Source organism: Poecilia reticulata, linkage group LG10 (assembly GCF_000633615.1).
Source record: "Poecilia reticulata strain Guanapo linkage group LG10, Guppy_female_1.0+MT, whole genome shotgun sequence".
Taxonomy (NCBI): Eukaryota; Metazoa; Chordata; class Actinopteri; order Cyprinodontiformes; family Poeciliidae; genus Poecilia; species Poecilia reticulata.
Window position 1 is genome coordinate 17,501,132 of NC_024340.1, and position 15,665 is coordinate 17,516,796.

Sequence of the window (15,665 nt, forward strand, 5' to 3'; positions counted from 1 at the left end):
TATGAAAAAACTCCTTAACACAAACTATGCTGATTATACAGTTTCCCATGAGGAAACAGGTTCCGGTTGATAAGGTTAGAAGAACAGGTTTAATTTAAACATCTGAACAAAGTATAATGAGGCATATTTACAAGCCAGATTCTTTTGCAAAGCTCATTTGAGAAACTAATTATCTGGGAATAGGTTTCTTCCAATAGTTCCGTTTGCTGCATCGTGCAGCTTTATCACAAATTAGCAACACTCAAATTTCTAAGGCAGAGTTACAACACACACAATGAATGAACAAATGCGGAATAATTTTAGGAAAAATGTTTTCATTTTGGAGAGCATAAATAAAACCTGGACCTTTTGAGTCCTATAAATCAGAAGGTTCAGCTTCAAATCATTAAACATTTTTAAAGAAACCCCGATTTCAAAAGGGAAGGGCAAATTGTGTGAAAAAAAAAAAAGTTCAATGTTTAAATAAGCTTAAAATTAGAGCAATAAAGATGGCTGTAGTTATTGATACATGTTTAAACTCCATGAAAACGTATCTCTTGGACAAATACAGTAGTTACTTTTCTGGTATTTAGATCGGAAAACTGGGAAGATGAATGCAGAGTACCAAAGAGCAGAGAAAGAGGGAAGTTAAAACCATCTGTTCTGTCAATCGTCATTGGCAAAGAAAGGTCAAATTCGTAACTCTGCGATCTCTCTGCCCGGTTTTATAACCATAAGAACAGACAAGGATTTAAAGAGGAGCAGCAAAACCAAAAGAGGTGGATTAGCAGAGTTTTTTTGCCATCAACTAAAGTGGTCATCCTGGACATGTGACTGTCTTTACTTTGGATTTTTTTAATATAGGATATTAAGAAACACTTGTTCTGAGTGTCATGATTCAGACATTAAGCCTTTCCACAGAACCTGCAAAAAACTTTTAAATAAAGTTGTACATAGAAAGGAACATGTCTGCTCCTTTTTCATATACAATATATCTTACACATAACTTTAACTCTGGATGCCATCTTTTCTCAGGAAGCACAAAAATGAAAATGGCACCAAATTTTCTATTTAATTTTGTGGAAATGTCCAAGCCAACTAAAAAATAATGAACCAAGCCCAACTTTCCCTTTCCGTCAGTTTTCTGACTCTTTCTCACGGTGAAACTCTTGAGTTTGAGGATGTTCCCTCTGTAGGAGCCATTTAATCTGCCAAAGATGTCGTCATGTAAAGCCAGGGCATGCCTCATACAACAGCCATAGCCTCCGACAGCCTGCATTGGTTGTGGAACACAGGATGTAACAGCTTTTGTCTGGGGATTTATGAGCAACCACAACACTTTTCACTCAGTATTTCCAATGTAGACAGCTGAGGAATAAGTTTTCTGACTCCAGTCTACCTCTTAGAGTTGTTATTTCTTGAAGAAAGAATCCCGCCGCCCCACCAGAGTGCTAATACTTCACGTTTTAAAGGTGTTTTACAGCACAAGGCGTCGTCTTATCAAAGTCCACTTGTTGCTCATTAAATGCATCTGTAAAAGGTTTCCAGTTAACATAATCTCTTAATCTGATTAACATCATTTAAAAGTTGCCATAAACTTATCAGAGTCTCATTTTTTCAGTTTCTTCAACATCACACTCCTACCACACACATCTTGTCATGCAGAGTTGTTATAACAGTAAAAACATACATATGACAACCGAACAGCCAGTAAAGCAAAAAAGTTTGCAAGTCTTCAGAAAGCAAACTATCTAGTGGGCTGGTGCATAACATCTACAACAAAAATACATGGCAAATCTACTCATACACATAAAAAAAAAAACATTTCAAGTGATCTAAACACTACAGAAGAACAGAAAATGTCCTAAAACTGCTACCAGACAGGAAGTGATATCATTCAGTAACCATGCAGCCCAACAGGACAGACAATAAAACCATCTGACTACTGGAGCTGATCCACAGTGCAGAAAAATGTGCTGAGTGCTTTGACTGCTTTAAGGCTCATGGTAATTTTGGTGATTCACTTTTAACTAGGAAAATAAAATAAAATCTCAAAATATACATTACTTCAACTGAAGATATTGATTAATTCAGCCTTTATTCTCAGTTGTGGGTAGTGTTTGTCAGAGAACAGCTGGCGTTTCATGTTGTTTGGGCTTCATTTTTAATGAATATATAAACTTGGTTTATAAAACATTGAATGCTGGATCAAGGATTTAGGTTTGTTTCCAGCTTTAGAGAGGTTAGCGACTGAGCTAATGCTAGGCTGAACCATGCTAGCAAGCTAAACCTGTTGGCCATGAATGAGTCGCACCCAATGAAAGACTCATTATCTGTGATTGTTGGGGAAAACCTTGAGAGAGGTCAAAGAGGGAGTCAACAGCCAGACCTCAGATGTGACTGCAGCTTTTGTTTATGACCATAAGATGTTTTCTCTTAAGATTTTTTATTTTTTTCCCATTTTCCCATTTTCTGACAGAAGAAAATGTTTGCCTCTAGATTGGGTTAAATCAATAATCAGGCTCTCCAGACAATTTTTCTACATGTTTACCAATATAATTAGCTTCAGCTGTAGCTACATCTGAACCGTATAAAGCAGAGTTTTACTGCAGCTGCTTTTTTTCTCTCATAGTTTTTAGGAATTTTGGATTTTGAACAAGAAAATTTATGTAAATATTGTGTTCAAGGTTTTTAAAACTGGTTAGCTAGAATTAACCATCTTACTAGAGAATGAAGAGCTAAATTGATCTAATTTCTGTAGTTATAAAACTATTAGAATTACTTTTAAGATTTTTCTTAAAACACATTCAAAATAAAATGTTTGCAAATCTTTCAACTGGCTAATTTTATCAGAGTGATATCAAAGTGTTTGCGTCAACTGACTGCCATAATGCCATTTATGCATTATAAAAATGTATTGGGCTTGATATTTGATCTCATCTCTTCACCTAATATACACATGACACCAGTTTGAATGCGATTCTCTGTTTTTTAATCTATTAAGCAAAAGAGCTTCCAGGCTGAGGTAATGGTGGCGAAACATCAAGTTTCACAAAGTTGTCCCCTTTGTGTAGATGGATGTTTAACATCTATAAATTCAGGGCCTTTTTAATGATAAAAGAGGATAGTTATCATAAGTGAGTCTAATTTCATATGTTAATTTGTGTTATCCATGTTGCATTTTGATAAATTGAACTTTAATAAAGCAAAACACATCTTGAACTCCCCAAAATGTTATTTCCGAGTAAAAAAAAAAAAACTAAGTTAGCAACTCAGCACAGGACTCTGCTTTTTCATAGACCAGCTGAAATTACGTGTTCTGACAGGAAGGACGTGTGAGTTACGCAGCCAGGAGCAGTGCAGAGTAGGACCAACAATCGTGCTGGGTCTGGGTTAAGAAAGGCAGTGAAATAAAGACACACCTAGAGTTCTGTTACCATAGTTAGCACCCGGCCACCGAGAGGCTGGACTGGAAGGGCTTTGATCACCTGTAACAACGTGGGCAGTCACAGAAAAAAGGAAAGGAAAAAGAAAGGTGAAAAAGGAAGAGAGAAAAATCCATCAGAGGTGACACATTTGAGGTAGAACAAGTCCCAAAGAAAGAGAAAAGAGAAGAAAAAAAACCTCCACATAAATGTCTGACAGAAAGAGACGAATAAGACCAAACAATAAGAGGACAATTTTTTAAGATAACATTAAAAATCAGAGTAAATACTAGTCTTTGGTTTAATTTCAAGTATCAGGTTTTGGCCTCAATAAAAAGTAAAACATTTGATACTCACCAGCACCACAATTTTTTAAAATTATTATTATGAAAAAGAAAACTGATGCTATTTACCCCAACATACATTAAAAGTAACTTTAGATGTAAAAGTATTGGTTTCTGTTCTGATATATCTGATTTGTACAAGGAGAGGCGTTAATATTATTTTAGACAAAAATTGAGTTTTTGTAGCTCATTTAATAGTGTGATGAACAGTAATCAGGAACAATATCCACTTCTATAAAAACAGTTATTTACTCTCTATTCTCGCTTTATCCCAGTCTTATCTTGTATAATAATTACATCTTAGGCAGTTTCTCCTCCATCAAGGAAATTAATTTAACATCCAGACAGCATCTCTGTGTCATAGTTTGAACTGCATTACTTTTGTTTTTTTTATGCTTTGCAATTTTTAAATGTAAATGTTGACAGGACAGGACTAAAAATAATAGAAAAAACATCAATCAGAATGTTTTGTCCCCCTCCAAAAGCAAGGATAATCTTACAGGCCAACATATTTGGGTCTGTTCTTTATAAGCTATATGGTTAAAGTACTGAATTACAATAAGTCAACCTGCCTAGAAAAGTCAAGTAATAATATTTAGGTTCAAAATGTCTCTAGGTACTAATATTTTGACTGATGATATTTGAAAAATGTGTCAATCTCTTCTCTTTGGAGAGAGCAAGCTACATGCCCACATATACATTTTATAAACTGCTCTATGAAATAACTAAAACAGTAGTTTAATATTACAGTGTTTTTAAATGAGATATTTACCATCTGAGGCTCAACCTCCAAATTTAAAACCCAAATCCTCCTCTCCATCTCATCGCACCCCATTGGTGTTTATATTCCCTCCCAAAGTCTTCTGTCATTATTGGCGGTATGGAGATTGCAGCACCTGTGGCTCAGCTGCAGAAATCTCGACTTGTATTTCATTTGACCCTCATGCTGCTGAAAGGTAGGACTCCCCTGAGCATGGCCCATTCGTCAAGGCAGAGAGGAATAACACTGGATTAAACCAAACTGGCTTTGGTCGTGTTTCTGGGAGATTTATAATACGAAGAGGATCATACGTTTCTTCTGTCCTTCCCTGGGACACTGATTGTTTATGAAGCATTGTTTATGGACTTTGTACTCATGTGGTTAAAAACATCCTTGAAGCAGGCGAAGAATTTGAGATGGTCCAATATTTGCATAGATGCGTAAAGTCAAAAGAAAATCACTTTGCAAGTATAACGTTGAGCTGGACAGGAAATTGAGGCTGACAGACAAGAGAAGATCCCACGGAGGATCTGCTTTCCTACCATTCCGTGGTGTTCGTTTTCGCCGATCACGGAAAGCTGCTCCAGACTGCAGGGCTTCCATCAGACTGTCCATCACGCCAGTTTCATCCCCTTCTGCAAGAGAACAGAACAAGAGAAAAAAAAACATGTTTAGAGTGAAAAACATAATGTAGTCTTTACACATGCAGATAATCACAAACACACTTGTATGACTTTTTTATATGACTCAGATTTAACTTTTTAGCCTAAAAGTAACAAACTATTTATCTCAGAGAAGTAACAGCCTGAAGTAACAGCCTGAATACATTATAGATCATTGTAAAAACATGGTGGTGGCAGCATCATTCTGCGGGGATCCTTAGCAGGAGAGCTGTTCAAATATGGATGGAGCCAATTACAGGGCAAATTCTGGAGGAATACTTGTTACAAACCCAAAAGTGCAGCTTGGCAAAAATGTCCATCTTTCAAAAAAGATGCAGATGACTCAGACCTCTAGTGGTCGACCAACTTGGTGGTAAAATGTGACCTAATTTTGACCTAATAGTTACACTATAAAAAACAGACATCTGTGCAACCAAACATTAGAGGAAAAAAAGTCTCAGACACTGAAAACCTCCTTATAGTTCAACAACAGAAGCATTATTGAGGTCTAAACCAATCAGAGATCATGAAAGGCAGCTGTTCCTATACGTATGATGCAGGTCAGGGTAGTTAGCAGATGAGCAGTGAAAATGAAAAGAACAACTGACTTTACAAACCATGATTTTGCTCTAATTTCAATTCCATAGTAAATAGGACCACACACATTCAATGACATATGGAAAAGCAGAATTTGACCCACTGATTCATTAAGCTAGTTTATATAGAGCAAGAATGACCCATATAGCAATAATGTCGTTGAGAATGGAATAACAGTTTCTAGACCAACACAATTGAAAACAATCAACCAAACAGTAAAATCGTTTGCCTTTCTTTTAAAATATATATTTTTAAACAAAAATCAACAACTTTTATTGTCTCATTAAAACACTTTGCATTTATTTTATTTTTGAGCGGTGGGAGCGGTAAACGTTTTAAATCAAAGCATATTAATGTGTTAGAATAGTTTAGACTTTACTCTGTTTTTCTAAAATTTACAAACTGATGTTCACAGATTCCCTCATCTAATCTGACCGAGTTTGGGTGGAGAAGCAGCTGGAGCTACAGCTGCAGCATTTTTATCTTTAAACCACGTATCATTTTTCTTCTGCAATATTATAATGTGTAATTAAAGTCTTAACCTAGACAGAATGTGAAACGTTCAAGGACTGTAAATAATTTTGCAAGACACAGCAACTATTTTCAGAGCAGCTACTCTTGAGTCTTGATGGACAGGCCCGTCACTCAGTTCGGTTTGTCGTTTTTTTCTTTCTTTTTTAGTAAACAGTTGTGGTGGAGTAAAACACACTTAGCTTAGGTTAGAGTTTAGCAGAGAGGAGCCTCAGGATGAAAGCATCCAGTGATGGTCATTGACAGATATTCTGTCTGTGGCTAACGCAGGGGGAGCTAAGTGCTCTTTACAAAGATTTAGTGTGGAGCCGCTCAATACCAAGGCTTTCTATCATTGTTCAGTCAATGACAGTGGGACTGGGCTCCGAAAAACACTCCCCCTGTCCACCATTTCATCTGTCCTGTGGATCTATGCAACCAGAGAAGTGAAGGCAGTCAGCATTGGAGCATTTAAAGAGCTGCAAGGCCAACGGCAGGACGAGATGTGGCCATACTGCGTGCATGAAGCGCCGCTCAGCAGTTCAAAAATAAGCTTAGGCTTCATATCTGGGTCATCTATCTTTGTGCCCACATATTAATGAGTTAGAGGGGCAACCTTTTCATCATTCTGGTCTAGAATAGACATTATTTTAAAACTAGGATCATTAGGGTGAGTTATTGTGGACCTGGAGACTTAGCAATCAATTCTTTTGCATGTATGAGTAAACTGGCTCTTCCTGCAGGGTTTTACCGTCGTTTCTTGCAACGTGTTTATTGCTGGAGGGAAAATTTTGTGGAGAAAAATTCTTCATTCATACTCAGCACTTTTACAGGAGTAATCAACCTTTTTCATTTGTGTGTGTGCTCAGTGATACAAGAGTCAGCCAATAGTAGTCAATTAAAATATAGGTATTTCCCAGTGGTGCATCTTTTGTTTGTTTTTTTTTACACTAGCAAATGCATATTGGCAATAAAAACACAACTAGGTAAAGTATGCAATTCCATTGCAGGACACAGCAATGAAAACACACATTCAATTAGTCAGAAAATGAGCCGATTACATAACACCAAAAAAGGATTTTTTTTTTTTTAAACAGAAAAAAAGTTTTGTTTGTTGGCCAATCAAGCACTTTGATCATAAAAGCAGGTATTGATACTTTTGACACTCTGGGCATTTATTTCCACAGCCCTGCAGGAAAGTGAAATAAGCATTGATTGGGACACTGATTTCCAAATAAAAACCAAAACTTTCATCCCAAATAAAGACTGTGGACAACTGATCAACAGGTCAGTCCTCTGTCTCCTTACTAAAGGAACAATCCAAAATGTGGGTTTTCATTAGGTTTTCAGTCAGAAGGTGCAACTCCAAATCATCAGAATTAACAAAAATATGGGCATAAAATATATTGCTCTGTTTTTAATATGCATCATTTAATTTTTTTTATTTAAATTTGTGATAATTATCTTATTATTTTGTATTTTTATTTAGGAGAAGCAGTACAACTACTGTATCCATCAGAATGGATGGTTTTCCAAACAACTTGGCTTTTTCATGAAGTTTTGTTATATAAAGAGATGTGGCTACATTACAAAATTCCCAAATCTTTCCAAGTATTTTTGTCTAGTTTTTAGTGCATATATCTTTGTACATCTGAAATAAGACAAAACTTACAAGTAACTTTGCAGCAAGTTACAGGAGCTTGTTGTAAGTGAATAATTCCTTAATACTGATTTTTTTGAAAAAGTACTAGTTACACTAGCAGATAATTTCTATTTTAACTATAATTTTTTTTCATTAAAACAATATGCCAGTCGAAGTAGTACTTGGTAAGATTTTGTGTTTTTGCAGAGTATTTCAGTCGAGCCTCTTCAGAAACCAATTGCATGTTTATTTACAAATTATCCTTAGACTCACAAATGGGTAAATTGTTTTGCAGCAGCTCTACAGCTCCTTAGAAGAGGAATTTAATTAAAAATATGCGCACATTTTGTGATGTCATCATAGATGTGCATGTATGTGGAAGTTCAGAAGGACTTGATTTCATCTTAAATAAATGCAAATTTCCAACAAAATAGCAAAACAAATAGAATGACTTGATCTAAAGGCGACAAACTGTATCTAATATGATTTTATAAATGGTAGCTGGTCGCTTTAATGAAATGACACATTTTTCTATTACTGTTGAAAGTAGCGTCTGCAGATGTTGCTTCTTTCTCCAGCTACAAACCACCCAACCTGCAATCACTCACACAAGTAAGAAAAGACAGTACAACTAAGAATAGAAACATGTCTTATGCAAATTTTAAAAAAGCAACTCTTAAGACGCCCTCACTAATTTTACTCTCTATCTCATTTCCTCCCTTTCTTCCTCAAGTCCTTCCCAAGGGCTACTTTGAAATCAAAGAAGCTGTGTGCTGTGCTTAAAAGCAATCCCGATTAAATCAAGCTTAATTAGACCAGCTTTATCTGAACAAAACCAGAGCCGAGTAAAGTAGTGCTTATCTCAAATTGCAGCACTACACCTCAGATAGTGAGCTCGTTGGCTTAAAAAAAAAATACAGGAGAGCACGGGGTTCGTCTCCTGTGGACTTGAGGAACAATATGGCGAACGCTTTGCACTTCTAGAACTATATCAGCTCCCAAGATCTTCAGCAGCTCATCCGTATGTAGGCTAGCAACGACAGATTGCATGTTTGACAGAAGGCGGAACCTGTTAAAGCCAGGTAAACATTCATCTGCAACAACTGTGCTACAAGAAACTTCTTGACAGCTCCTTCTTCACGTAGACCCGAACATCACAGGGGGCGCCTGACACTTTGATCAATTTGTCCTACTTCCAGCTTAACTTCAGCACAATTCATCATTCGTAATGGCCGGGACTTTGGAGCCCTGCTAGACTGAGGTTCAGGGGGGAGAAAGTCTGCAGACAAGAAGAGCCAAAATGACTAAAATTGGAAGCTCACTCCCTGGTTACATGTCTGATCTCAATTAACTATTCCCCCAAGTTGTCCAAAGCTTAAACTCAAGAAACTCTCACAAACGAGCTTCCAGAAGGTAAGAGCACACTCTGACACAGTAGTGTCTTTACAGATTATTTGTGAAATCTATAAAGACAGAATTTACTCAGTGTTTATGGAAATAAAACTCAGTATTATTTGAGTACACTTATTGTGGTAATCCTCAACTCAAGCTTTCCTAATTGCTTATTGTACCATGCCCACTTCAGCTGACATTTCTGCTTTGTTCAAGCAATTTGCTCGTCTTATTTTGAGCTGGTAAACCTAAGGCAAACAGTCGTCTCCCTCTTATTATCGGCTGTGCTACATTGCAAGATGAGGAATTACAGAAAAGCTAACCTTTTATACCTAGAGATCTTTCTCAAGAGGAGAGATCCCTCTCTGCTCACAGGAAATTGCTTTCTAAATGGGTTAAGATGGGCTAAGACCCAGGACATTGACAAACCCTTCCGGTGATGAAACACCTCGGCGGGGACCCGACGCCAGCAGGCCCGAGGTCCTTTAATGATCTTAATAAAGCTTGTGGAAATGTGGAAGATAGTTAATTTCTTAAACACTTAAACCTTCAATAGGAGAAATAAAACTCTGGGAAGCTTTACTGCCCTCAACGGTTCCGTATCTTTCCCCGATGATCCTTTCACTTCCTTCCCAACCCGTACCTGGATGTCTGGTACCTTGACCAAAAACCTGCGTCAAAAGCAACTGTGAGCCCGAGAGATTGGCTCACCGCAGCATATTTACAAGCAGTACCATCACATTTTCTAATTAGGAGCTGTAACAAGAGCAATGTGCTCTCAGCTGGATTGCCATAAAAACTTCACACATCAGATTAGTTTTTTCTGAGAAAAAAAAAAAAGAAGCTAGCTGTAAACTAAAACAGAAAAAAAAGAAAGCAACTGTGATGTACCACCATTCCCAGGAGCGGAGCACTAAGTCAAACCTCGACAGCAGCAAAGGAGGGGAAAGGAAGGGATATGAAAAGAATAAGCACAGGCGCTTTAAGTGTCACCATCAGGGAGGAAAACTGTAAAGAAGAAAATGAGGCAGGAGGAAGAATGCAGGGGGAGGTTGGCACACGCAGGGCAGAACAGGGAGGAAAGAGCGTTTGCTGGAATGGGTTATTGGGAGGGAATAGCGAGGCAAGACAAGGCACAAGGTCGTAAAACATCTTCCTGCATACTTGAAGGCCCCAGCTCCGTGACATTTAATTATTTCTAAAACATACTCTGCAGCGTGCGATCCACAGACACACATACCTAGAGCTGGAGTTAGACCTGCCATGTATTAAAAGTAATACCAGCCCATGTTATATATTGAAAGAGTGCTGGATCCACTTTATAAACTAAATGTTACAGAGCGGATTTCTCGGCTGACATTTTCACACTGAGTAGATAGATACCTAACGGAGGGGGAGATGAGAGCGTATAACACCTCGCAGTATTTGAACCTTTTACACTTTTTGTCACGACACAATCACTGGGATCTATGCGATATGTGCATACATATTCTGAGTCAATACTTGGTAGAACCACGCTGTGCTACAATTAGAGCTGCCAGTCTTTTGGGGAACGTCTCTGCCACCCTTTGCAGATCTAGACACTGAAATGTTGCCTGTTTTTCTTGGCAAAATAGCTCAAACTGAATGGAGAGCATCTGTGCACAACAATTTTTCCTAATCTTGCCAACAAACAACAATTCAGGTTGGGACTTTGGTTGCAATCACCATGTTTCAGAGTGGAGACTGTTTGTTTGGGGTGACTGGGAGTGATAATGATTTTGAACTCATCTGATCAGAGTGGCTTTTTTTCCCCATGTTTGCAGAGATCCCCTACATGTTTTATGAAAAAGAAAAAGCACTTTTATAGCCTTCTTTCACCAAAGGCTTCCTCGTGAAGGCCACATTTGTTGAGTCCAAAACTAATAGTTGCCATTTCAATAGATTCTCCCACCTGAGCTGTGGATCTCTGCAGCTCCTCCTTGGTTACTTATCTCCTTATTACTGTCCAAGCCTGTCCTGTTAGGTCAGGTGAACGGCAGTGTTTTGGTAGGTTTGAACTTAATCTTTTTTTTTTATTTATTTATTTTTTTTTTACATAAAATACTGATAAAATACAAAGCACAATTCAAGCTTGTTTATTTTACCATGACAGATTGTCAATTTAAAAAATAGCCAATCATTCAAAATTGTCATTAAAAAAATCCTCTCTACAAAACGTCCATGTTAGAAAATGAAATGCAAAAACTGCAGCTCTAAAAATACTTAAATACATAAATAAACTCTGGGAATGCTGGCCAGTCTGAAACACCAGAAACCGTTCCTTTGATTAAGTGTCAACAAAGCCTGTTCATAACTTCAATTTACTGCCTGGCACATCCTGCTTTGTTTTGCTGTGGAAAAACATTTGATCGATAAATGAGAGCTCAATTTCTGATGGTTCACATTCAGCCGTCGTGGTTCACAAAGGAAAAAAAGACAAACTCTCCTAAAAAAGCCGCAGCTTTCTAAAAACAACAGCAAACTCTCATCCTGCAGCTTAGGCCAATTACATTGGTGAAAACTTTCAAGGATTTAGTCCAAAAGCATTAAAACCACTTGAATTTTGTTGCGTTACAACAAACCTTTTGTGCTGGAACACAAAGCAGTGCATAAGTCAAGATCAAGACAAATGGTGCTCCTGCAATTTGTTTTACCAGTAAAAATCATACAACAAATGCTGTGTACAGAAAACCTTTGACTAATTTACCAGCTATTCTTTCAAGATCTAGGAGTTTAGTGCATAAAAAGGATCATCATGACCAAGGAAGAGGGCATTTATTCCTCTAATTTAGCACATTTAGTCACAAGATTGTTACATTTTTAAAATAAAGATAAATAAAACACATTCTCTGCAGTTTTCCACAAGCCATGCAAGTGAAGATGCAAGGGTCATATGAGATTTAAGATTTTATTTTAGGCCACCATGCAAAATGAAGAAAACCAATGCAACATGGAGGTGGCAGCATCATGCTGTGGGAATGCCTTTCTACAGCAAGAATGGGGAGTTGACAGGAAGCTGGAGGGAGCAAGAACAACAAGGTTGAGGCTCATCTTCCCGAAACATAAAGCATCAGATAAAACAGTTTAAGTCAGGAATCTGCAACCTTTACAATCCAGAGAGCAAAAATAACTTGGAATAATAAATTTGATGAACATCTACTGCAAGACATGTACTGTTATTCTTAAAAAAAAACACTATTTTATTTAAAGTTTGGGGGGTTTAAGATACAGAAAAGCATAAAACTTTCATGAAAAGAGGATGAATAATTTTTTTGAGTGGAAGAAAATATATTAAAGATAAAGAAAATAAATTACAATCATGTTGCTGGTACTTTTAGCGACATTCTGTTGTGGAAATTTAATGCAATTATTCCATGAGCAATACAGCTAAAACCTATGTTTGCTATGATATTTATATGTACAAATATATATGTTTATTATTTTTACCCATGTTATAAAGCGTCATTGTGGAAGCTCTATAGAGCCACAGGTTGCAGACCTCTGGTTTAGGTCAAAGTATATTGATGCATTAAAATCCAAATAAAGTACAGTGAAGTTGATGGTTGTAAAGTGAAGAATGCAAAAAGACATTTACAGGCTATAAACGGTAATGGTAAAAAAGCTTTTTGAGACAGCTGCAGTTTCCTCCTAGCGAATGAAGTCGTTGCGTTTTCCTCCTAATCCAAATCAAAACCCAACATATGAGCAGATTACACACGACTTTCCACAAGCAAATTCTGGAGTCTAATTTGCTCTGTAATGAGATCTAATGAAAGCTTACTGGCCTTGTGCTTGATAAATTAAAGACAGTGTGAGAGAGCAACACAGTGAGATCTTAACCTCACCCCACTCCAGCTTTACGACTCCAGTGGAGAGGATGAGGAAGAAAGGGAGTGACAGAGAGAAGAGTTTTTTTTCGTCTTCTTGCTGCAGATTGTTTTTGAACACATTTGAGCCCATCTGTTCCCCCACAGACAGTCACCTGTGCAATTAACCTGGACCATTAGCCGTGAAACAAAGGCCTCAGCGGAAGGAGGGGGTAGTTGCTTTATGGCCAGGTGGAGAGGCAGGCATCTACACTTTCTTTTAATCTCAGCCCCTTTCCCCACTCTCGCTCCCATGCACCTGGCTCTGTGTTATTTCCACACCTGAATTCAGCCACCTAGATGTGCACACAGCCACCTGCATTACTTTACAGCCTCCGCTCTGCTTCCTGTTCTCTAACTGTCGAGCTTTGAGCGCCGACATCCTCCACTCACCCTCCTCCCGTGCTGTCCCAGCAGCTCCAAAGACCAGGGCAAAAAGACACCATTACTGCCACAGAGAGCACAGACAACACAAGCTCCCCAAGAACAGCAGTCATGCACCTGTTAGATATCCTTCCCTTGTTTTTCCCTTTCCATCTTCTTTCACAATCTCCCCGCTGTCCAACCAACCGATCTCGGCAAAAGCTTTGACATGATGACCTGAGAAACTTCGGCGAGGCTTCAGGCAGTAATTTGAAGGAGTTTGTGTGTATGGGAGCGCACAGCGGCTCGTGTCAAATAAAGCAGCAGGGGAAGGGTAGGATGGCAAATAAAAATGGCGAACTTGATGAGCAAACCCACTCATGTCCTCCCTAACTCGATTATGAATGCTCGCGCTGCACTCCATCCTGGGAGGAATGGCAGCGCGGTTACTACTTTATTCCCTGTTTGGCGACAGGGTCAGGGGGAGAAAAAAGATAAGGGAGATGTGGTGAGTGGAAAGAATGTCATGAAATTGCCAAAGGTGCCTGGGAGGCAGGAAGGGATCTACAGGAGGGCAAGGGGGGCAATTGCCCCCCCTGCCACACCTCTCCCCTCTCACAAACGTTACATTATAATCACTTATAAAAAACTAAATTTTGTTTGTCCAGACGCCTCTTATAGCCTTCAAATTAAATATTAACTCAGAAAAAGATACATAATTATTGTTATAATTAGAATTTCAAAAACAGTGGGTGCAATGAACCTCCAGGGTCAAACTGACAGAGGTGGGAAGATAGCCCAAAAAATGAACTTGAGTAAAAGTAGCAACACTTTTTACTCGAGTAAAAATTTGCCGTCCAAGAAGTTAAATGTTAGGGAAAAAAAATTAAATGTTAAAAAGAAATTCCTGAAGTAATGAGTAATTGTTCAATCATAACACCTGACTCAATATTTAGAAATGATGTCAGACTGATAAAAGTAGAAATTTACATGCAACTTTTAGTATAATTAAAATTTGGAAAAATCATATAAATAAATATCATTACAAAATAAGTGATAAAAGATTTGTATATCTAAGACTTCCAAGAGACAGAGGTTCAATAATTTGTTCTTTTTTTGTGGGTGTTATGTTTGTTTTAGTGACATATGTGGGGGGATTTTCACACACTTCCCCGAGGAGATCCGGCATTGCAACCCTGCTTAGAGCTCTTACCACTCCCTTGCTCCTCCCGTGATGTAAAAGTTTCTAGAACTGCCACTGCTTGTAGGTAAAAAGTGTGCAATTTCAGGACATTTTACCTCCTGAAATAAAGGGGAGGGCTGAAACTGGGTGGGTCCGGTCATCTCTCAGAAGAAAGGCGAAATGTCCTGACTTTGGAGAGACTGGAGGGAAAAAAAACGTGCAGCCAAGTTGGAGGGAGAGGGAGAGATGAAAGTGGATTAGCCGCGGTGGCGATTTGCATTCTGTGGTGGAGCAAAAGCCCCAGCGATGCCCCGAATAGCTGGATGCATGAATAAGTAAACAAACAAAAACAAAAATAAACCCTCCATCTGGATGGATGCTGCCAGGCCCCAAGTGTGAAACAGTAGGGAGGGAAGGGTGGGAGACGGGAAGAGGAGGGGAAAGAAAGATACTTGCAACACAGTCGTCGTCACGCTCTTCCCTCCGCTATCATTTACAGCTCCTGCCTTAAGGTCTGTGCAGCTACCATACTGCGATCACCATCCATCCAGCTCTGGGCTAGTTTGCCCAGTAACAGTACCGGCACACAAGGGAGAGCTCCAACCCAGCACTGACAGATGTTAAGTTGACACACTTTCCCAACGCCACATGGGGTCACAATGCCGGGGTGCCAGGAGGGTCACAGGAAGCTGTCATCGCAGCAGAGAGGGCCACTAGTACCTCTTTTCTATAGGCAAAGTACAGCTAAATTTAGCTCCAATATGGAGGGCCCTGACCTATATTCATTTTCCCTGACCCAGCAGGACCTTCGCTTTAATGGTGTCTCTTTTTATCCAAGCTTTTGCAAAGTGATTGAGCTCTTACATTCTCGTCAGGGTCGAAGCAGAAAGCCGCGTTTTTAAAAAGACTCTTTGTGTGCAG

The 15,665-nt window shown here is 38.6% G+C and overlaps 1 protein-coding gene across 9 annotated transcripts in view; it reads right to left on the minus strand.

The window, feature by feature from the left end:
• The window catches only part of diaph2 (diaphanous-related formin 2), a 450,956-nt gene that overhangs the window by 60,487 nt on the left and 374,804 nt on the right, over window positions 1-15,665 (minus strand). For 6 of the 9 annotated variants that reach the window (XM_008420583.2, XM_008420582.2, XM_017307147.1 and 3 more), the window contains 2 exons: window positions 5,051-5,143; window positions 3,402-3,467 (listed from right to left, as the gene is read on the minus strand). In XM_008420583.2, the coding sequence (XP_008418805.1) occupies window positions 3,402-3,467; window positions 5,051-5,143 (159 nt within the window). The remainder of the gene's footprint in view (window positions 1-3,401; window positions 3,468-5,050; window positions 5,144-15,665) is intronic. The other 3 variants (XM_008420586.2, XM_017307146.1, XM_008420587.2) reach the window with 2 other exon arrangements.